Source organism: Octopus sinensis, linkage group LG7 (assembly GCF_006345805.1).
Source record: "Octopus sinensis linkage group LG7, ASM634580v1, whole genome shotgun sequence".
Classification (NCBI taxonomy): domain Eukaryota; kingdom Metazoa; phylum Mollusca; class Cephalopoda; order Octopoda; family Octopodidae; genus Octopus; species Octopus sinensis.
Window position 1 is genome coordinate 101,272,445 of NC_043003.1, and position 24,085 is coordinate 101,296,529.

The following is a 24,085-nucleotide window of genomic DNA, read 5'->3' on the forward strand; positions in this document are numbered from 1 at the left end:
TTCAAGTCCTGCCGAAGTCAACTTTGCCTTTCATCCTTTCAAGATCAGTGTAATCAACTTGCCCCTTCTCTCAAAATCGTTGGTCTTAAGCCAAAATTAGAAAGAATTGCTATTACTATTAATATTAAGGTGGTGAGCTGTCAGAATTGTTAGCATACCAGACAAAATGCTTGGCAGCATTTCATTTGTCATTACAATCTGAGTTTGACTTTGCTGAGATCAACTTTGCCTTTCATCCTTTTAGTGTTGATGAAATAAGTACCAGTTGAGTACTGAGATCAATGTAATCAGCTAGCCCCATCCCCCAAAATTTCAGGCCTTGTGCTTTAGTAGAAAGGATTACTTTTATTATTGTTATTATGATTAAGGTGGTGAGCTGGCAGGATTGCTAGTGCATCAAGCTGCATTTTTTTCCAGTGCTTTACTTTCTGATTCCAAATCCTTCCAAGGTCAGCTCTGCCTCTCATCTATTCAGGGTTGATAAAATAAAGTGCCAGACAAGTACAGAGGTTGATATAATTTACAAATACCCTCTTCCAAAAATTACTCATCTTGTGCCTAAATTTGAAACAATTATTATTAATCTCACTGACACTGCAGTACAATTTCAACACTGGAACAATAATCAAACAAGATTCTCCCTCTCCATGATTCATCAATTACCTATTATGTTAAATACTATTTACAAGTTACCCAACAACAAATACTGTCCTAATTAAAAGCACCCACCACCACCACCAATTTCTGAAGAGGTTCATACTCTATTTCCTCTTTATGAAGTAGTCATCAGAAAGTCCTGATATTCTGTGACTTGCAGTTACAGCAAAAAGAAAGTTAAGAAATATATAAGCAATGATGATGATGGTGGTGATGATGATGATGATGATGAACTTCCACAACCATAGTAATAATTATGATGATAATGACATTGATGACAAAGAATTTTTTTAAAAATCAAATTCTTAACACCTGCACTTACAAAATCATTGTTGAAAACACTTTCTTCAGCACAAGTGTTTTTGTTAGGATTCTCAATAGAGTCTCTCTCTTTACTAGCTAACCCATCTCCTTTAGCATTTTCCAGCTGTCCATCTTTTTCAGATAGGGTCTTATAGCTAGATGCTGGCCTAGTCTCGAAGGTACTGTAATACACATCTCCATGATAGTATTCTTGTGGATAACTATCATAGTAGTAATTGGAAAAGCCACTGTTGACCTACAGATGTACAAGTATGGTTTAATATTAAAATCATATGTAAATAAAAGCATATTACAATTACATATATTACATTAATAATGTAATTGCACATTAGCAAACTGAAAAGAAATTTAGATAACAACAGTATTATAATATCAAACTGAAATTTACAATGTAAAAATGGCCAATGACTTGTCAAAATATCTCTATATAATAATAATAGTCAATATAAAAGGTTGGTTCTTCCGGTCACACTTTACATTGCATAGAGAGGGAGAAAGAGTAAAAGAGAGATACAAAGAGAGTTGATATAAAAAGTGTAGTATAAGTGCACATGCTAGGCTTGGTGGCAGGAGGAGAGAGAGTCAGTGATAGAATAGTTACGAGAGGAGTTACACAAATGAGAAATTTGTTTTATTTAATTTTAAGGTAATAAATACTTTTCTTTTGAAAATTAGTATTCATTTCATCATTTTGTACCAAGAAATATGATAAATGTTAAATGATAATTATTGTATCATCATCATCATTTAATGTCTATTGTCCATGCTGGCATGGGTTGGACAGTTTGATCAGGACTGGTAAGCTTCTAGTCTGATTTAGCATGATTTCTACAGCTGGATGCTCTTCTTAATACCAACCAATCTGAGTGTAATGAATGCTTTTACGTGCCACCAGCACAGGTGCCAGTTACGTGACACCAGCATCAGCCACATTGCCTCCATGAGGCCCAACGCTCAAATGATGCTTTATACATGCCACTGGCATGGTCACACTGCCTCTGTGTGGTCCAATGCTCAAATGGTGCTTTTTATGTGCCACCAGCATCAGCCACATTGCCTCCATGAGGCCTAATGCTCGAAGTGTTTTTTCTGTGCCAATTACATGACACCAGCATTGGCCACATTGCCTCTGTAAGGCCTAATGCTCAAATGGTGCTTGTTACATGCCACTAGCATGGGTGCCAGTTACGTGACACCAGCATCAGCTACAACTACGATTTCATTTGGCTTGATGGGTCTTCTCAAGCATAGCATATAGCCAAAGGTCTCAGTCATTGCCTCTGTGAGACCCAACATTTGAAGATCATGTTTCACCACCTCGTCCCATGTCTTGCTGGGTCTACCTCTACCACAGGTTCCCTCCACAGTTAACTGTTCCAACACAGCATCATACAGTCTACCTTTCAGCCTGCAGGAGAGGCCCTTTGTTGCCAACAAGGGTAGGGGCTCTCTGAATTTTGCCCAGCCTATTCTTATTCTCGCAGCTATGTTCTCAAAGCATCCACCTCCACTACTGACTTGCTCACCTAAATAACGGAAGCTATCGACTATCTCTAGTGAACCCCACTGGTAGTCGATGGTGTCTATTTCTGTACATTTTCAGTGTTTATTGTACCTGTGCACCTTCCACACACAAACTATTTTCTCTGTTAATCTTCCTCTGATATTGCTGCACCTCTTATATGTCCATAGCTTGCATTGGGTACATCTTATGGAGATTCTTCTAACAAGGCCTTTCCTACAGATCAAGCAGGGCCATTTACCTAAAGAGATTTGTGATTTGTCTGCTTTTCGACTTACTAAGACCTTGGTTTTAGCTAGGTTAAATCTAAGGCCCTTTGATTCTAGAACTTCCTTCCACACCTGAAATTGCTTCTCTAGTTCTGGTAGTGATTCAACTATAAGAAGCTAGAGGGGAGCTCCTAGGGGCAGCCTGTCTTAAATTCCTCTGTTAATACCTGGAGGACTTTGATGAATAAGAGGGGCCTGAAGACTGATCCTTGGTGAACCCCTACTTGTACCCTGAATTCATTGCTATACTTATTGCCAACCCTCACCTTACTGACAGCATCCCTGTACTTGGCATGTACAGCTCTCACCAACCACTCGTCTATCCCTAGTTTCCGCATTGACCACCAGATAAGGGATCAGGAGGCCTGTCAAAGGCTTTCTCCATGTCAACAAAAGCCAAGTACAGAGGTTTATCTTTGGTTAGGTATTTCTCCTGCAACTGCCTTACCAGAAATATAGCATCAGTGGTGCTTCTCTCTGGCACAAAATCAAATGGCATCTCATCTAGACTAACTCTCTCCCTAATTAGTTGGGCTATGACCCTCTCCATATATTTCTGGATATTACCCATAGTGGCAAACATATACTTCCAAAGTTACCTTTTATATGAGGGATAACTTTGGAAGTATGCTTTTGCCACCATGATAATAAATATTCTAGTTTTACTATAACTTCAACCTGGTTTTCAGTAAGACTGTATCAAGAACAGTTACCTTGTGAAGTCATCATATATAATTTAATTCAATGTTTCCTTGACCCCTGCTCTGTACCCAGTTACTAAGATGAGCAGTCTGATTGCAATGGTAACTAGACTGCATGTAAGTAAAAGCAAACGAAATATAGTGATCAATGATCTAAGAAAGTTAGTGCTGACAGAGAATGTTAACCATTTCAAAAACACAGCTTTTGGCAGCAAATTCTACTGACCACTATATAATATAAGACTATATTAATAATAGATTTTGTTGCTAATAAATTATTTTGGAAGACCTAAGATTCCCTTAAAATGATTTTACAGTCTAAGTGCTGCCAGCCGCTCTCAGCTTGAAAATATTAAAAATAATAAATAGGTGAGATGAAAGAAGGCAGGCTATTCTAACAAAATAATTTAGTTCTACCTCATAGATGTAGCTATGAAATAATAATAATAATCCTTTCTACTATAGGCACAAGGCCTGAAATTTAAGAGGATGGGACTAGTCAACTACATTGACCCCAGTGATTCACTGGTACTTAATTTTATCCACCCCAAAAGGATGAAAGGCAAAGTCAACCCCAGCAGCATTTGAACTCAGAATATGAAAACAGATGAAATACTGCTAAACATTTTGCCTGGTGTGCTAATGATTCTGCCAGCTCACCACCTTAATGATGATGATGATGATGATGATTGTGATGGTGATGATGATGATTGTGGTGATGGTGACGATGGTGGTGGTGGTGGCAATGATGATGATGATAATGATGGTGATGCAGAGGAGGAGCTCATAATCAGCCAGATACCACTCTCCTGTGGAAGGAATTCAAAAATGGACCTTCATCAATGTAGCTATACCTGCAGACCAGAATATTGTGAAGACAGAGGACAAGAAAGTCGAGAAGTACCAAGACCTTGCATTGGAAGTGAAACACATTCACAGAATCTCAAAAGAGAGTGTGGTACCTATTGTGATTGGTGCACTTGTGACCATCACAAAGTAAAAGTAATATTCTGGCATCAAAAGCTGCAAATACCAAACCTCATAGGAAGTACTCATTTGGCAGCAATACTTGGAACAGCTCATGTGTTAGAAAACTGTTGCATATCTAAGCTCTGGGATGAAGCTCAGATGTGACAGATAAATCATCAGAAGTTATGTTAAATAATAACATTTTCACTTATCAAGTAGAAAGCAGTTTAAATGAATATATCAAAATAAAACAGTAAAATACTTACAGGGCTATTAAAGTGAGAGACTGGTTGTTGATATTTTCCACTTTCCTGTCTGGTATGTGATCTTAACAAGGGTGGTTGGAAGTTATATTGCATGTCATATTTTTCATAAACTGAACTATATCCATTGTAGTAATTACCATAAGGGCCATAGGAGTAGGAATGATCACCATCTACAGAATGGCTGGACTTAGTCTGGCCACTGAAGTAATGCTTATCTGTAAAAAATAATTATTATCAAATTATATAAATCGGATGTACGAGCATTATTTGTTAGAAGTTAAAAGTCAATCTTAACAATGTTGTTTGACTACAGAAATCTTAACAGTTTGTCTGATAACATTACTTTTTCTGAATGTTTTCTCTAAGCCAAAAGAATTTATAGGAATGGTACCTAGCTCAGGTAAATAAAAAACAAATCTTTTAAGTACTATTTATTTATCACAGGCCTGTTTCTGTGAATGGTGTTTGATAAACTGTGGTATGTAGGATTAAGTAGTGGCTTGCTACATACGAAACAAAATTGCTTCAAGAAGGATACAAACTCATGAACCATCTGTAAGTAGTTAGCTACTTTCATTCCTACTTGCAATGCTATAGCAACAAAAAGTACATGATAATCAAAAATATGTTTCAATGAAACTAATAACTTCAACTTTAAATCGGTTTTCATTCATTTTGATGTTGAAGACAAAACTGGATTTCTAATGTTCTAATGGGCATCCCAGAAAGATTTACCCATGTTTAAAACTCTTCCTAAAAGAATATGTCTTTTGTTCATCTATAACAGATTTGTAAACAAACAAGGCATCAAAAGCAAAATGTGACCAGATTGTCACTTTGGAAATAGCTGGAGTACACAACAAGGACATAACAAAACAGTTGAATGTGTGCCATAAAACAATATATGGAGTCTGCTACAACCTCTAGCAAGCCAATTCCTGGTAGGAAATGATCAATTTGTACCAAACAAACTGTTGAAGCCATGACGAAGCAAATGGACTGAAATCCCCACAAGAGTGCAAAAAATAAAAACTGCAAACACTCTTGATATTTTGAAATTGTCAATGCACAGAATTTTTAAAGAGGATTTAAAGCTAACAGCACACAAGAAACAACCCCAGCAGTAAATTTCAGCAGTTTCCAAAAAGAAACAGCTATGTTAGCTGAGATGAAGCATGCCACTTAAAAAGTTTTGATCTGGTCCGATAAGAAGATCTTCACCGTTGAGGCATTTACCAACAGGCAGAATGACAGGTTTTATGCACATAATGCAGGAGACTTGCCAAAAGGTAGCAGGAGTTATTTACGCCATCAGAAGCCAGGTTTACTTATGGTGTGGGCCACAGTTGCATCTGATGAATTCAAGTCTCCTTTCATCCTCACCGATGCTGGCATCAAGGTCAACAGTGGAGTTTATGTGGAAATATTGAATGAGAAAGTGTTACTCTGAGTCACAGAAACATTTGGTGATCATTACACTTTCACTCAAGATGAGGCTCTAGCCCACATATCCAATTTCAGCAGTTTTGGGGTGAAGATGGTATGGCCTCCTTCAAATCAAGACATCAATCCCATGGACTTTGCTACCTGGTAATGTTTCTGTTTGCTCCTATTCAAATGTGACAGATCTGAAGAAAGTCCTTCAGGGTCAAGTTGGATGAAGAGGTATGGCACTTTTATGCAACTCAGTGACCACTCACTTGCAGGCTATGATCAAGATGGTCATTTTGAAATCTAATTACTGTAATCGATTGAAAAGTTACATTAGAACATGTGTGTCAAATCTCATTATCCTACCTTAAGTTTATTTTGAATAATTAAGAAATATCAATGGGTAAATCTTTCTGGGACACACTGCATGTGAAGTATATGATAATAATTAGTGAGTTCAAACTCTGCTTCAGACATTGTGTCTTGTCATTTGACTTACAATCTATTTCAACTTTAAATTCATATCTGATTAATTGGGGACTATGATGGTCATCCATCCAGATAGATATAAACAGCTACTACATCAGTTTTCAAATCTCTAAATCCACTGAGTTTAGCATAAATGTAGTGGTTTAGAAATCTCTGAATAATTGTTGAAACAAATTTGAGTACTCAATGAAACAACAACAATACAACTTATACTGCGATACCTCCTGTCATTAATGATAATAGCTCTAAATAATTTGATACACTGAAAGCATTGCACACAAAACTCTCTGCATCATTAAGTAACTTCTTTCTAAATCCAGGCACCAATATTTCATAGCCCAACTGCTACTTGCTCACAAATATCATACAATGGATGGCACATCTGGATGCATATCAATACATTACTATGCAATACATTACATTTCATGACTGGAGAGAAATGACAAAAAGTGTGTGTGTGTGTGTGTATATATATATATAAAGAGAAATTAAAATAGCAGTTCAACATGAAAGGCAGAACAGAAATGAAATGAGAAAGACACTAGCCAAGTGTGGTGGAAAGGTGAATGTGTTGTTATGAACATCATGTACTATTGGAAGGGAAAAATATGGCACCTATATACTGAAGATAAGAGCAGCAGAGAAAGACCAAAGTAGTAGTAGTAATAGTAGTAGTAACTTCTTTACTACCATTAAACATAATTAAAACAGTTCACAACTTACTATCATAATAATTCTCAAATGAACTTTGTCTATGAAGTTTCAAGGATTCAGAGTTATAGCGGTTTGAAACAGGTGTTTGGCCATTGGAATTTTCTCCTCCAGTTTCTTCCCTCCTTTGTCGAACATGTCTATCACTCTGTCCAACTTGTCTCTTGCAACTGGGGGATGACTTCTGCAAAAACATTACCAAATTTGATTACAGATCATTTAAATAACATTTTCAAATTGGAACATTGCAATATTTTATTATAGTCACACAATGTAACAAATATAAAACAATCTTTAGACATACTTCTGGCTGTTTCCACCTTTACATTTTACCTATATATATATGTGTACATATTACATCTACATCTATATATATACATCTACACATAAAATACAAAATACAAAGTTATATCTTGATATCGCTAGTGATAACAATACTCAAAATATATAACAGACTGGAATTGTAGGCCCGTCTCTTGCAATTTCGATCAATTGTATCTTGTCCTCTCTCTTGTATAGAAGTGTGGCTACAATCCAGCCTACCTCTACTTCTGGGGGTACATTTTTAATTTTTATCTGGGACGTCCTACATCCCAGATATAAAGGTAAAAATAAAATATTTCCACTTTGCAAGTTCAAGTCGAGTACTCCCTTGCATGCTCTGTTGACTCGAACCTTGCTTCTATTGTAGCGAATTTACCACCTCTGGTTAGATACTTGATATCTTTCATAGTCGCACCAAGACACTTTTCAATGGTGCTTTCCTCCAGGTGTTCAAATCTTTTTTTTTTCTCTACATTGTATACTTTATAGACAATAGTCTTTTCTTTAATTTAATTTTTTATTTCGTTTGGTGGTGTTATCCTAGATTCACCGTCTTGGTTGGTGATCAATCCGAAATAAGTTTCTATTTCTTCCATTTTAATTTTGATGAGTTCGCCGCCCGCCGATGGCTACAGCGAAATTCAGTTTTGGACTTTCTTCTATCGAAGACATTTTAACAAAAATGCTTCCGTGCAAACGGTGAAAATATTGTCAATTTCCCCAAACAGGGACACAATTCAATTTTTAAACAATAACCAAAGCTCCTTCTCCCAAAGGGGGAGGGTTACGGTTTACAGCGGCGAGCTGGCAGAAACGTTAGCATGCCGGGCGAAATGCTTAGTGGTATTTCGTCTGCGTTACGTTGTGAGTTCAAATTCCTCCGAGGTCGACTTTGCCTTTCATCCTTTCGGGGTCGATAAATTAAGTACCAGTTACGCACTGGGGTCAATGTAATCGACTTAATACCTATGTCTGTCCTTGTTTGTCCCCTCTGTGTTTAGCCCCTTGTGGGTAATAAAGAAATAGGTTTACAATTATTTAACAAATGCAACACAACAATGCTTCCCTTACGAGGAACCAACAAACGTGATAACAATAGTTAACAGTAATAATAACAACAACAAACCTTATAGTGAATCAAAAAGTGGTACTCTGTTGAAGCTATAGGCCTTTATGGATCAGAAATAAACCAACAGCAGTATTCAGTAGAAGCATCTGTGATTTTTTTATTACCCACAAGGATAAAAGAGGGGACAATACAATCGGGGAACTTAAAATAATAAAAGATGATGAAATAAGATGAAGAAAATTAAAAAATAATGAGTTATGAAAAGATATTACAATGCGGTGTAATGTCCACTCGATCCCCGAAATCGAGTGGTTACATTTCGTCAGTCCTTCCCATAATGTTTTTTTTCAAAAATTACTACTGAATTCACAAAGTTCACAACACAAAAACTCCACAGAATTTCCAAAATACATTTCGTTAGCAGAGATTTTTCCTTTTTTGACACTTTTAAATCACAAAATTTACCACACAAAAATTTCACATAATTTCAAAAATACCTTTCGCTAACAAAATTTTTCTTTTTTGACTCCTTTTCCACAATTTTAAATATATTCTATTTCGTGCACTAGTGTGTCGTATCTCTTCACGCGAGATGGACGATCTTTCAACCGACACTTCCAGTGATCCACCACATACTCTCCAGCGGCCACCATGAACTCATGGTAACTGTCCTCGTGGACTAGAGCACCCGCCTCAAACTCAGTTCCCATCCTAACCCATGATGTTCTTCTTGTTCTCCCTATTATTTCGTCCATTTCAGGGCAGATCCTGTATACTACCAATGCTCCATAAAATTTGTACCCCCATTTCGAAACTGTGGTTTCTGTTGAGTGTTCCCTTGTCTTCCTTTTAGGACTGGCTGCTTCTTTATTCTCTTCCCTTGGTTTCTCCCTTTCTCTCTTCTGACTTTCTTTATTTTCTTTTTCTTTCAGTGTGTTGTTTTTTCCTTTCTCCTGTCTCTGTTCTTTCTTGTGCTCATTTTCTGTTGTTTCTCTACTTTGTGTCTTTTGTTCTTTTTCTGTTGTTTCTTTTTCCTTGTTTTCTTTCTCTTTCAGTGCGTTGTTTTTTTCCGTTCTCCTGTTCTTTTTTTTCCTCTCTCTGTTCTTCTTCCGTAGTTTCTCCACTCTGTGTCTTATTTTGTTCTTTTTCTGCTATTTCTTTATTCACTGTAAATTCATATAATGGGCACTCTACCCTTATATGGCCTCTTGCTCCATACAGGTAACAATTGAGTCTTCTTCCTTCTACAATTATGCCAATTGTTGTTCCGTTTTCCACTTCTATCTGGAAGGGGATTCTTTCTATGTCTTCTATTGTGGCCATAAGCCACATCTCAACACCAAATCCCGTCCAGTTTACAATATTGGTTTCTGTAATAGACCCCAGTTCTGGTTTGTCTTCAGTCGACCCTAGAATGGCTGACACCAGCCATTCCGTTTTTATCTCCGGCGGTATATTTGGGATCTTAATCCTTATGCCTCGTCTTCCTTTGTACGTGAGTAACATTATGAATTCTTCCGTTCTTAGGATAGCGGAAGATAGCGAGGTCGCCTCTTCACTTGTGGCAAACTTCACCTTTACCGTACCATACTTCTTCTCTCTGCTTACGTACGTCGCTTTATCCATTATGTCTCCAAGACACTTTTCTATATCATCTTCCGATATTCGTGCTATTTTCCTCGAGTTTCTATCCTGTATCCTGTATGTGATCGTTTTGTTGTTCCTCTCCTCCATTGTTTCTGCTGGAGGGATCAGCTTGACGCTTTTATATATAGTTCGTATTTCTTCATTTCTTCCGTCTTAAATGTTACATCTTTTTTCACAAGCGATGCGCTATTTCTCGTTGCGGTAAGCCTCGCATATGTCTCCATGACAGAGGGACAACGTTCTTTCTACAAGAATTCGATGTTATGACGACTTTCTCTACAGTTTCCCAATTTTTCACACTTTTCACACAAAGAACGTTTTGACACTCAGTAAAAGCATCTGTTCGAGAAAACAGACATTACATACAGCCAAACTTCATATAGATACTTAATGCTAGCTAATTAGCAAATAATCTAACGTACAAACTATGCACAGCTCCATGTGGACTATTCCATTTCTGCACTTAAATTTTAATTTTTTTATTCCTTATTCAAGTTCAAGTCATTGATGCAATTTTATACCAATTGTTATTTTTACTATTAATTGTTATGTTACGATTTAATTATTATATAGTTTGATTTTAATTATTACTTACTACATATAATTCAATTGTTATTATCTCTAATTTTTATAGTTAAAGTGAAAGTATCTGACATAAAAAAGAGAGATGTTTTTGTTTCACTATTAACACGTAATACTGAAATAGTGGAGAAGATATGATATTGCTATGGGCTTGCCCTAGGCAAGAAGTTGAACATTTTTTTTTGCCCATGAAACTACATGGACCCTAAGTAAGGCATGTGTAAAATTTGAATGAAATTGGTTGTGTAGTTCTCAAGTTTTAGGGAAACACAGACAGACAGACAGACAGACACACATTCTCAGTTTTATATAGAGACTAGCATCATGACCCGTCGTTGCCGGGTCATAGTGCTAGTGCATGTATATATGGGTACATATTACATCTATATATATATACATCTACACATAAAATACAAAATACAAAGTTATATCTTGATATCACTAGTGATAACAATATTCAAAATATATAACAGACTGGAATTGTAAGCCTGTCTCTTGCAATTTCGATCAATTTTATCTTGTACTCCCTCTTGTATAGAAGTGTGGCTACAATCCAGCCTACCTCAATTTCTGTTAGGGGGGACATTTTTAATTTTTATCCGGCACGTCCTACGTCCCAGATAAAAATTAAAAATGTCCCCCCAGAAGTAGAGGTAGGCTGGATTGTAGTCACACTTCTATACAAGAGGGAGGACAAGATACAATTGATCAAAATTGCAAGAGACGGGCCTACAATTCCAATCTGTTATATATTTTGAGTATTGTTATCACTAGCGATATCAAGATATAACTTTGTATTTTTATTTTATGTGTATATATATATATATATATAGATGTACATGTAATATGTATACATATATATTATTAGCACTATGACCCGGCAACGACAAGTCATAATAGTATATATATATATATATTTCACATATATATATATATACATACATATATATATATATATACATATATATACACCTGTGTCGGTGGCACATAAAAAACACCATCCGAGCGTGGCCGTCTGCCAGCCTCATCTGGCACCTGTGTCGGTGGCACATAAAAAACACCATCCGAGCGTGACCGTCTGCCAGCCTCGTCTGGCACCTGTGTCGGTGGCACATAAAATCACCCACTACACTCTCGGAGTGGTTGGCGTTAGGAAGGGCATCCAGCTGTAGAAACACTGCCAGATCTGACTGGCCTGGTGCAGCCTTCGGGCTTGCCAGATCCCAGTTGAACCGTCCAACCCATGCTAGCATGGAAAGCGAACGTTAAACGATGATGATGATGATGATGATATATACATATATATATATATATATATATATATATATATACATATATACACATATATATACACACATATATATATACATATATATAGTGACGTATATTTGCCATATCAATATGGCTACCCCTAAGGGTGGATGCTACTGTAGTTTTTAGCCCCAGGAGGACACACTTCTCCAGCTGGCCATAGACACACTTTCTGTGTCCTGTCAGTATTTGCAAAGAGAAGTCATCCTTCCCGTCTTCAACTTATGATACACACGGACTCGAGTTTCGAGGTATTGACCTCTCGTCAGCGTGTGACAATCATAGTTGTCGGCGAATTTCTTTATTACGATTAGAAAATCATTACATAGAAGGACAATACAGGACATACATACAAAAAACAGTTAAGTGGTTCGATTAAAAATTTTCCATAACATTTGGATTATTCATATACAAAATTTGTATTTAAATTGTCCTTTGCATGACCAATAGAACATTACAACATTACATTAACTTGCGATCTTACCGATATTTTAAACCCGGCAACCTATAAGGCCCCGCAGCTTTTCTTTCCTCTCCTCCATCCATAGTTAAGCTGGGTTTCTGACACCCACCTTTTTGCCACTTCCTTCCATCTTTTTTCAAACACACCTCGTGGTAAGATCTTCTTTTCCAGCCCCATTTTGCTCTTCAGATGATATCTGAAGTAAGTGAGCAAGCCGGGGCCTGAGACAAAGGATCCTATTGCGACTCCTTCCATTCTTGTACGCCACATGCATTCTTTTACTACTGCAACCGTGCAGTGAAAACATGCCTCACCTTCCTTCGAGAGTCCAGTGGTGGTATCATCTTAATCATAGACTCAGCCGACAGCTGTACTCGTCCCAGATGCGATAACACGTGTTCTGCGTAACTTATCAAGTCTGACAACTTCCGACAGTGTACAAAAGCGTGCTGGACGGTTTCATCGTCCAACCGCATCTTGGACACGTCGGTGGCACTGAAATTCCGTGTCGCGATAACTTCTCGCGAACAGGTAAAGCATTCCTATAACACTGCCAGGCCAGGGATCTTTGGAATTATCCAAATACCCCGTCCTGAAAGTCTTTTTAAACAGGTTGGTAAGCTGGTCTTCGTCAAACCCCAGAGCCCCTCCTAGGACGTCGTCGTTCTTTGCCTCTACCAGCCTGCTATAAAATACCGAGGTGGTATTTCCGCAGCTGGCCTTGCCCGCCTTGTGGATCAGCGTGAGTGCCTGTCGGCACTCCTTTTGCCATAAAGTCAGATTCCGTCTTTTGATGCGACCGGGTTTAAAATTCACTAAGGAAGCCGGTCTCGGGAAAAATTCCCCTGCCAGCGGACTCCACACCTTATCACCCTCCAGGTGGTGCCAGAGATGCTTCAGCCTCAACGCATGCCGCATCATCAACCAAGGCATTCTAAACCACCCTTTAACGGTTCCTGGCAGCAAACGGAGCGCCTCACAAGTGGCTTTCCTCCCTTCCACAAAAAGCGGAAAAGGATTCGCTCCAACTTGCTAAGCCATGAATCGGGGCAAGGGACAGCGGTCAGGCGGTAAGTGATTACAGATGCAATGAACATCTGTGCCACCTCCGCCCTTCCTTTCAAGGACAGAGACCTCCCGGACCAGGTCCGTACTATGGCCTCCACCTTGTTCGTCACCTCACTCCAATTCCTCTCCGTTTGGGAGTCTGACCCAAACCAAACTCCTAGCAACTTAACAGGACCATCCGTCCAGTGTCCCAAGACACTGGACGATATCGACTTGTTCCTCCAGGTGCCGAGGCGTAAGCCAACCAACTTGTCCTTGTTAACCCTTGCTCCTGCCACCGCCTCGTATCCTCTGATAGCATCTTCTACACAAGGTAGCTGGGGCTCATTGGACACGATGAGGGTGACGTCATCCGCATAAGCAGTAACCGTCCTCCCACCTCCGATCTCATCCGGGTTACTTCCCAGCCTCTCCAACTTTCGCAGCAATGGCTCGAGAGCCAACACGTACAAAAGTGGTGACAAGGGGCACCCTTGACGAACTGAATATTCAATCGAAAACGGTTCCGTTAGGTATCCATTTATCTGGACGGTGGACTTGATGCCGCTATACATAGCGGAGATCCACCCGTGAAATTCAGGGCCCAGTCCAGCCGCTTCGAGGACCGTCGCCAGGTACTTATCGAACGCTTTACTTTGGTCTAAATGGACCATTACACCACCCTTGCCGGTTAATTTACCCACCCTATCTAATGTGTAGCGTATAAGGTGAAGATTGTCTTGGATCAACCTGTCTGGAATTGCACATGTCTGTGCTTTCCCTACAAGTTTCTCCACGACAATCGTCAACCTTTTTGCCAACACCTTGGCCAAAATCTTTAACTCTACATTAAGTAGAGTTATGGGCCTGTAATTACTAATGTTATCCCCCTTGCTCGGGTCTTTCTGGATTAGCGTCACCACTCCCTGGCTTACAGAACTGGGAATTCTCCCATTCTGCTGCCAGTTCGTGTAGACGCCTGCCCATATTCCCCCGAACAAGTCCGGCATACTTTGGTAAAACTCATAGGGCAGACCATCCAACCCCAGCGCATCCGGCCAGTATCCCCTCTATCTCTGCGGGAGTGATCGCTTCTTCACAGCACTCCACCTCACGCCCCGAGAGCCGCGGTCCGCCGGCTAGGAAGTCCTTTAAGGCCCTCCCCCAGCCTTTGCATACTGAATACTTGGTGAAATTGATTAATTAATTAATTTTACCCTCAATTGTTGAAATTATAATTCATCTCTCTCTATATAATGCCGCAGACTTTACCGAAAAAAGCATAGTGTTTACTGATTTTAGCCCACGCTGGTGGAAAGGGGAGAGCAGAAATTCTTCGCTTGCATTTTTGGGTTTGTTGGCACTGTTAGTTACGAGCAGATCTTCGGAAGCGAGAGGAGGCCGAAAGGGTATGCTCCCACTTTCAGTGTTTTCAAATCCAAACCAGGAGTTCTGAGCTGATGATAGAAATGTCGTGTTGACTAATCTTGAAACGTATGTTCTCAAATAACCTTTGCACTTGATTTTTTAATGTCTCTACCCCCATATTTGCGTGAGTTGAATTGAGCAAACACTATATGAGAGAGGTTTTCTTTAAGTATTAGAAATAGTTTTAAAAAAGTTTTTTTAGCTGCTATTTCTAATGAGTTCAGTATGCGGCAAAGTAATTTATTTTACTAAGCCCTTTTATATAATGTAATAATTTGTATATATATATATATATATATATTATATATATATATATTATACACATATATGTATATATATAACATATATACATATATATGTATATATATTATATATATACATATATATGTATATTATATATATATATATATCATACTATATATGTATATATATATATATATATATACATATATATGTATATATATATATATATATACATATATATGTTATATATTATATATATACAATATATGTATATATATATATATATATACATATATTACTCTACTTTTACTTGTTTCAGCCATCGGCTGAGGCCATGCTGGGGCACCGCCCTTGTTGCTACCCTCTCTAAGTCCAGTTTGCCGTGGCTGGCCACTGATCTAAGAGAGAGTTTGTAGCTGCTGCCCTTAGGTTACCTTCGTACCTTGCAGTGGGTTCATCTGGGATCCCGGAAAGCAGCTTGTCTAGATGTTTTTTGAAAATGTCCACATCCGCATCATGTAGATCTCTTAGTTTTCTTGGCAGTTTGTTGAACAGCTGAGGCCCTGAACCCCAGGCTATTACAGTATCTGCTCCTTACCCTGGATGTGGAAGACGGGACCTTTGGCACCACACAGTGACGTCCTGTACGGGGATTGGAACAGCTCTCAATTCCAAATTTGGTGCTAGTCCCTCCAGGATTTTCCATATGTATATCACTGCATATCTCTCTCGTCTTCGTTCCAAGGAGTACAAATTGAGTTCCCTAAGCCTCTCCCAATAGTTCTCTTCTTTCATGGTGGAAATCCTCTTGGTGAAATGTCTTTGGATTGTCTCAAGCTCTGTGGTTAGTTTGACACTATGCGGTGACCACAGTTGGGAGCAGTAGTCCAGGCGGCTTAGGACAATGTCATCCATAGTGTCAACATGGTCTCGCAGTCTCTTGTCCGGAATGTCCTCAGGATCCAGCCAGTGAGTCGTCTGCACATTGTCGCCACCTTCGCGATGTGTGAAGAAAAAGATGCATCGTCACTCATGTCTATCCCCAGGTCCCGTATTGATTTCGATACTGGATTTCGATCCCTCCTGGACCAGTATAGTTGTTGTAATGTATATGTGTTACAGCTTGATATTGTAAGGCTTGAAATTTACCAGCATAAATTGCATGTTGTTGTCTTCAGCCCATTTGTATATGGCATCCAGATCTTGTTGTAAAAGGTCATCAGCTGGGTTTTTGATTGCCTGTGCTACCTTGTGTCATCAGCATAGCTAGTGAGGGATGTTGTTTGTGCTACCAAGGGCATGTCAGAGAGCGCCCCACCAAAAAGCAAGGGTCCCAGACTGTGCCCTGTGGCACCCCGCTTGCTATTGGTGTCTTTCCCGAGAGGGCTCCATTGGCTGCAACCATCTGGCTTCTGTCCTTCAGGAAGTCATGTATCCACTCACCTACTTTTCCTGTTATGCCGAGTCTGAGTAATTTGTGACATATCACTCCGTGGTCGACTTTGTCAAAGGCCTTCGCAAAGTCGAGATATACCACATCTACCTGTGAGCGATCCAGTAGTTGTTTCAGTACCCAGTCGTAGTGTTGTAACAGCTGCGTAAGGCAGCTTCTTCCTGGGCGAAAGCCATGCTGTGTGTCAGTGAGACGGTTAGTTTCTTCGAGGAACGTGATCAGTTTTTTTGATGATTCGTTCCATGACCTTACTTATGTGTGACGTCAGGGAGACTGGCCTGTAGTAGTTTTTGGCCTCTGCTCTACTCCCTCCTTTGTGGATAGGGCATATGGTGCCTTCTTTTAGCGCCCGGGCAGTTTACCGTTAGCCAAGGAAACACTGAAGAGCTTCTTCAGTGGTCCCGCTAGGGCATGCCTGCATGTCTTTAGGAGGACTGCTGGGAATCCATCTGGTCCAGCAGCTGAGTTTATTCTCATTTCTTCTATGGCAGATATTACATCCCTCTCTGTTATGTCTATGTGGTCGATGGTTGTTGTTTGGTTTTGGAGTGTTGTGGCATCAAAGAAAACTTCTGGGTTGTGATTTGCATGTGCCCCAGAGGGGATGTGAACACACTTTTATACTGTTCCTTTAGTATTCACTTATCCCTTGGGGGTCCTCAGTTAGAGAGCCCTTTTTATCAAAGAGTGGGCCAATCTTGCAGTGTACCGAGGTGGTTTCTTTCACAAATTTAAAGAAGGCTTTAGGGTTTGTTTTAATATTCTCTACGGCCCTGGCCTCTCTCTCTGCCCTCTCCTTCTCATAGGAAAGTTTGAGTGCAGTTTCCGTTTCAAAAAGTTTCAGGTGGAGTCCCTCATTGTTTCTCTGCCGTGCATTCAGTTGCTTCGAGAGCTTAGCTCTTCGCCTCATAAGTATTTTCCTGTCTCTGGGAATAACGTTCCTATGCCCGCCGGCCCTTTTCTCCGGGACAAACTTATGGCATATGTTCTGTATTGTTGTCATGAAATGTTGGAAATGTGTGTTGGTGTCTTGTGTGGTGATGAAGTCACTCCAGTCATGTTTTCGGATCTCTTCGTTGATCTTCTTCCAGTTTGCCTTATGGAAGTTTAGACTGGATAGGCCTGTGGTATTTTCTAATGGCTGCGTCTCAACTAACTCTCTCATACCATATATCATTACCTCTACTAAGTTGTGGTCTGAGAGAATTGTCGGTGTCACCACCACGTTGTGGATGAGCATCGGGTTGCTTGTGAAACAGAGGTCCAAGACATTCTCACCTCTTGTTGGCCAAAGCACTGCTTGCTCCATGAAAAACTTGCGTGTGAGAGCCAACAAGGACTCTGTCTGTCTCTGTTCAAGTGATGTCATTCCAGGGAGGAGATGGCCATCTGGCCATTTGACTTTCGGAAGGTTAAAATCTCCCAGCAGTAGAATGGTGTTACCCTGGTCCAGTTGTCCAGGACTTCTTCTATTCTTCTGAGGCTATCTTCAAACACTCCTTCATGACTAGGGGTGTCTGGTGGCCGATATGTGACACATATTACTATTTCGGTTGTTCATGTGTACTATCAGTGTGTCACAGACTGAGTTTGAGTGTGTCAACAGTACTATGGGTGTGACATCTTCACGGACGTACAGGGCAACCCCACCATGAGTTCTTTCCTTCCTGTCCGACCGAAAAACAGTATACTTCGGTATGTGTATTTCCGCATCTGCTATACTGCTTGACAGGTGCGTTTCAGTCAGCGCCATGCATATTGCATGGTTGCTTGTGCTCAAGTCCCTAAGGTAAGGAATTTTACCCATATTAGTGGGTTTCACCAGACCTCTGACATTCAGCAGAAGCACTGGTGAGACACCCGGGGTGTCAATAAAGGCTGACGTGTATATATATATATACATTATATATGTATATATATATAATATATATACATATATAAGTATATATATACTATATATATACATATATATGTATATATATATATATATTATATACCCATATATATGTATATATATATATATATATACACTATATGTATATATAGTATATATATATATATACATATATATGTATATATATATATATATACATATATATGATATAATATATATATATATACATATATATATATATATATATATCATACATATATATGTATATATATATATATATATACATATATATGTATATATACATATATATATATCATATCTATATATATATATATATATATATATATATTATACATATATATATATATATATATATATATATATATACATATATATATAATATATATATATATATATATATGACTGGCCTGGTGCAGCCTTCGGGCTCCCCAGACCCCAGTTGAACCGTCCAACCCATGCTAGCATGGAAAGCGGACGTTAAATGATGATGATGATGATGATGATATATTATATATGTATATATATGTATATATATATATATATATATATATATATATATATATATATATATATCTCTTAACGGGGCTGCTAGGTAGCTGAAACAATTTTTTCTGGTAAGTACAGTCTTTTCAGAGTATTCTTGCTCATTTTCATGATTCTGATATTTTAATTTTTTTTTTGTTACAGATTTTTGAATAAACAAGTATCAATGTTACAAGGAAAATGAAGAAAACTGAGTATCGTACTGTCATAAAGTACTTTCATTTGAAAGGCATGACTCCATCAGACATCCATGAAGATAAGGTGAGAACCGTAACAGACAATGCTCCTTCATATGCAACAGTCAAACGCTGGGTAAATGAATTCCAGCATGGCAGGGAGAGTGTGGAAGATAATCCCACACCAGGGAGGCCTCCAACTGCAACCACTGAGGACAACATCGACCTTGCTCTTAGTATGATAATGTAAGATCATCAAATATCATGTCGCCAGATAGCTGAGAGACTGGACATCTCAAATGAAAGAGCTAACAGCATTGTGACAAAAGAACTTGGATTCTCAAAGGCTTCTGCAGGGTGGGTCCTTCGCCTTTTAACTCCAGACCAGAAACGCATTAGGTGCACTTTGTCCATGAGCAAACTGGAACTGTTTGAAGCTGATGAAGAGAATTTTCTTGCTCGTTTTATTACTATGGACGGAAGTTGGGTTCATCACTACCAGCCTGAAAGCAAAGAACAATCAAAGCAGTGGAAGGATACATCTTCTCCTACCCCAAAGAAGGTCATTCCTTCAGCTGGCAAGGTCATGGTGTCAGTTTTTTTGGATTCTCAAGGTATCTTGCTGATCGATTACCTTGAAAAGGGTCACACCATGACAGGGCTGTATTATTCTCAGCTACTGTAATGCCTCCAGGAAGCAATCAAAGAAAAAAGGCCAGGAATGCTCACCAGAGGAGTCCTTTTTCATCACGACAATGCTCCAGCCGACACCTCAGTGGTTGCCATGGCAACAATTCATGATTCTGGATACAAACTTGTTCCCTATCTGCCTTATTCGCCAGACTTAGCCCCCTCTGACTTTCATCTATTCCCAAAAATGAAAAAAGCCCTGGATGGTTGCCATTTTGCCACTGACAATGACATCATAGACACTGTAGGAAGTTTCTTAGAGTCTCAAACAAAAGAGTTCCTCTATGCCAGGATAATGGCACTTCAGCACCGCTGGAGAAAGTGTTCAGCCATCAAAGGGGATTATGTTGAAAAATAAATCATCAGAAGTCTTGTACTATGTTTTGTTTTTTTGAGGCTTAAGACTTTTCAGATACCCTTCGTATATATATTTTTATTTTCTCTCCCTGTTTATTTCTGTGTTCCTTTCTGTTGAAGAACGTAGGCTCAAAATGTAAAAGACTTTCTCACTTCCCAAACATTAAACTAAAAGGAAGAAGAAAAAATTGTTCTTTCAACAGAAGATGACAAGTTGGTTAATAAAAGTTATTTTTCAAAATATTGTCTGGATTTATTATCATCATCATCCTTGTCCAATGTTTCATTCCTCGTGCTGGTACGGGTTGGAAAATCTGGATGTAAGATTGTTTCAATTTATGTATATGCACATATGTATAGTACTGTATAGTACATAAAGAATATAAAATATGTACACACAAATAAACACTTGTATATATATATATAAACATATTCACATACATATACATATATTACACACATATACATACATATACAAATAACGATATGCCCATAACCCATTACAATTTCTTTACTCCTAAATATAATAAAGTAAAAGTGCTCATTATAACTAGTTGCATTTATTTCAAAGGGTATTTTATAATAAGTACTATTTATATCTGGAGAAAGTATACCCAATTTTATGCCTACAACCTTAGTATGTTGACATCTATAAGCAATGAAAATTAAATTTACTTTTGACCATAGGCTGAAACAGCTGTAAGAAGTAATTTTTAGGATTTCATTAATTTATACTATGACTTTTAAAATCTGTATTTGTAATATTATCTTATCTATTGATTTATATAATATTTTTGTATGCTTTTGATGTTCTCATTTGTAAAATGAATAAATAATCCAATATTATCTGTAAATTGATGAACAAATCAAATTTGTTTCTCCATTTTCTTATTTGTATTATAAATTTACGGTAAAAATATTTCTTTACCTTTACCCATTTAATACAATAAATGACTTAATTGCATTGCGATTAAAAACATTTATGCATTAAGAATTTGGGTACTTTACCAACAATATATTGGATAAATGATATCCCATAGTGGGTTACACCCATAACTCCTATCTTACTTTGTACTATATATAATATATATATATATATATATATATATATATATATATATATATATTATATATATATATATATATATATATAAGTAGGTGAATGAATTATCCTATGTTTATCGTCAGCATGGAAAATTCGTTTAACCGAAACCTGGGTAGCAAATTCACGTCAGAAAACACGGTTGAAGCGACCTGTCAAGGGTAGAAACTCCGGGTTCATGTGCAGAAATTTGTGTGGCGCGTTGTATATGAATAAATGAAAGAATGGAGTCGAACGAAGATGTTAACAAAATTCCTTTACTCTCAACACATGTTTCAAAGACAGCATATTTTCATTCCGAAGGAATAAAGGGTGCATTATGCAATCTTCTCATCAGGAAAGAAAGGGAGCCTCTCTCGACAACAAGACAAACAAAAATTTCGATGATTGCCTACATAGTAAACAGAGCGATAATGAGTGTATCTTTTAAAAAATCCGTTAGGAGAATTGATGTCAAAAATGGATAGTAGGAGGAAGGAAAGGTATAAAGCAATAATGGGTAGGGGACAGTATGTTTGCTGTATGTATTGAAATGCGTGGGTGTGTGCTTGTGTTAATGAGTGTGTGTGTATGTGTGTGTGTATAATTGCATTTGTGTCTGTGTGAGAGAGAGACAGACGTCAAAGATAGATAGTAGTAAGGGAAGGTATAAAGGAGTAATAGGTAGGGAACAAGTGGAGAGGGAAGTGTACGTTGATTGAAAGAATGTTCGAAGGCTTAGGAATGAATTTCTCTATAGCAGTGGGATGGACGTGACCCTAATTGTTCAAACCACAGTGACAACCGTTATCATTTATATGAGTAGAAAGTGTGTTTCTGCCAGTGTTTACATTTGTACGATTTTTCTATGTAAACTAGGGGAACCTTAGTGAAAAGAATATGGAAGAGTTCAGAGTTACAAATGTTACAAAATCTCCTGCCCTTATCAAAAGGAAAGGATACAGACAATATGAACCAATCTAACTTGAAAATTATATTATTGTCTTTAAGACACCAAACTAATTTACTTAGCCCTGTACTATGTCGTTTTTTCCTATCCCTGAATGTTGAATAGTGGTTAGAAATTCTCTTGGATAACTGAGAAGTGGACACTCCTATATAAAAGAAAACGTTGGTACCGGAAGAAATTCTACACTGGTAAATGGAATTCTTAATCTTAGAATTACTAGACAAAAATTTAATTCTGTTAGGGTTGTCCTCCGAGATCGAGACCAAGTTTTTGTTGTTATGATTGTTGTTTCTATTATTATTAGCGCTAACAACTACACTATTTCTATTATTATTAGTATTATTAATTGTACTACAGCCAGTAATACCACCGACAATAATACCGTTATTGTTGTTACCATCAACACTACCATTGTTATTAACACAACTAATACTATTATTAATATTATCATTGTTAGCACTTTCGCTGCTATCAATGTTGCTACTATTAATACTATTCCTATTATTCTGATTGTATGATAGGTTGGAATTGGCAAGATTAGTGTTGGAACTCCCGGGTGAAGAATCTTTGTGTAGCAGCTTGGTCCAATCGGATAACACCGGCAACATATATAAGCTTACCAAGAGCCATTATTTAGAACTGCTCAAAAGGGAGATACATAAGAATTACAGGACCACCAATAGGAATACTCTCAGGCAGGCCAACTTAGAAACTAAGAAGATTATGGAGACTTACAGATTACAGATGAAGACGGAACTATTCAACCCCAGACAACCCAGATTCATCTTAAAGGACCACAAACAGAACTTTCATACTAACCCAGCATTGCGGCTCATATGCCCTTCCAGTTCAGACATCGGTACCCTTAGTAAATACATCTTATGTGCCACCGACACAGGTGCCAGACGAGGCTGGCGAACGGCTACGATCGGATGGTGTTTGTTACATGCCCACAGCACGTATATATATATATATATATATATATATATATATAAAACAAAGGATGTGTGTGTGTGTAGTAAGTATGCAGTTCTACAGTTTTCAACTGATTTTCACCAAACTTTACACACACATATTTTTTTCATTTGGATTAAAAAATATAACATAGGCACTGGTTCGGTATTACATGTCAAAAGTGAAAGAATAAGATCTATATTGTAATGTGATATAATACTGTTTCACTTTTGATAAGACAATAATATTGCTTCACTTTTATTCTTTCACTTTTCATTCTAATGTGATAACACTAAGATCATCTTATTTCTGTTGCATTTGAAATAAATGAATAATTTATATCCTAATGTGAACAACATAATGCATCAGCAACTTTCTGTCTGTATGGCCACAACAGTGGAATGATATGTTAGTGTGTGTTGAATGACATAATGAATGGCTGGAGATGAAACTCTTGACAAAAAACAATAAGGTGGCAGGTCCAAGGTATATG

At 38.1% G+C, this 24,085-nt stretch overlaps 1 protein-coding gene across 6 annotated transcripts in view; it reads right to left on the reverse strand.

The window, feature by feature from the left end:
• LOC115214039 (vasculin) overlaps window positions 1-24,085 on the reverse strand; it is a 202,954-nt gene that overhangs the window by 107,510 nt on the left and 71,359 nt on the right. For 5 of the 6 annotated variants that reach the window (XM_036505020.1, XM_036505019.1, XM_036505018.1 and 2 more), the window contains exons 3-5: window positions 7,352-7,523; window positions 4,709-4,923; window positions 980-1,216 (exon numbers count right to left, since the gene is read on the reverse strand). In XM_036505020.1, coding sequence (XP_036360913.1) covers window positions 980-1,216; window positions 4,709-4,923; window positions 7,352-7,523 — 624 coding nt within the window. The remainder of the gene's footprint in view (window positions 1-979; window positions 1,217-4,708; window positions 4,924-7,351; window positions 7,524-24,085) is intronic. The other variant, XM_036505022.1, reaches the window with a different exon arrangement.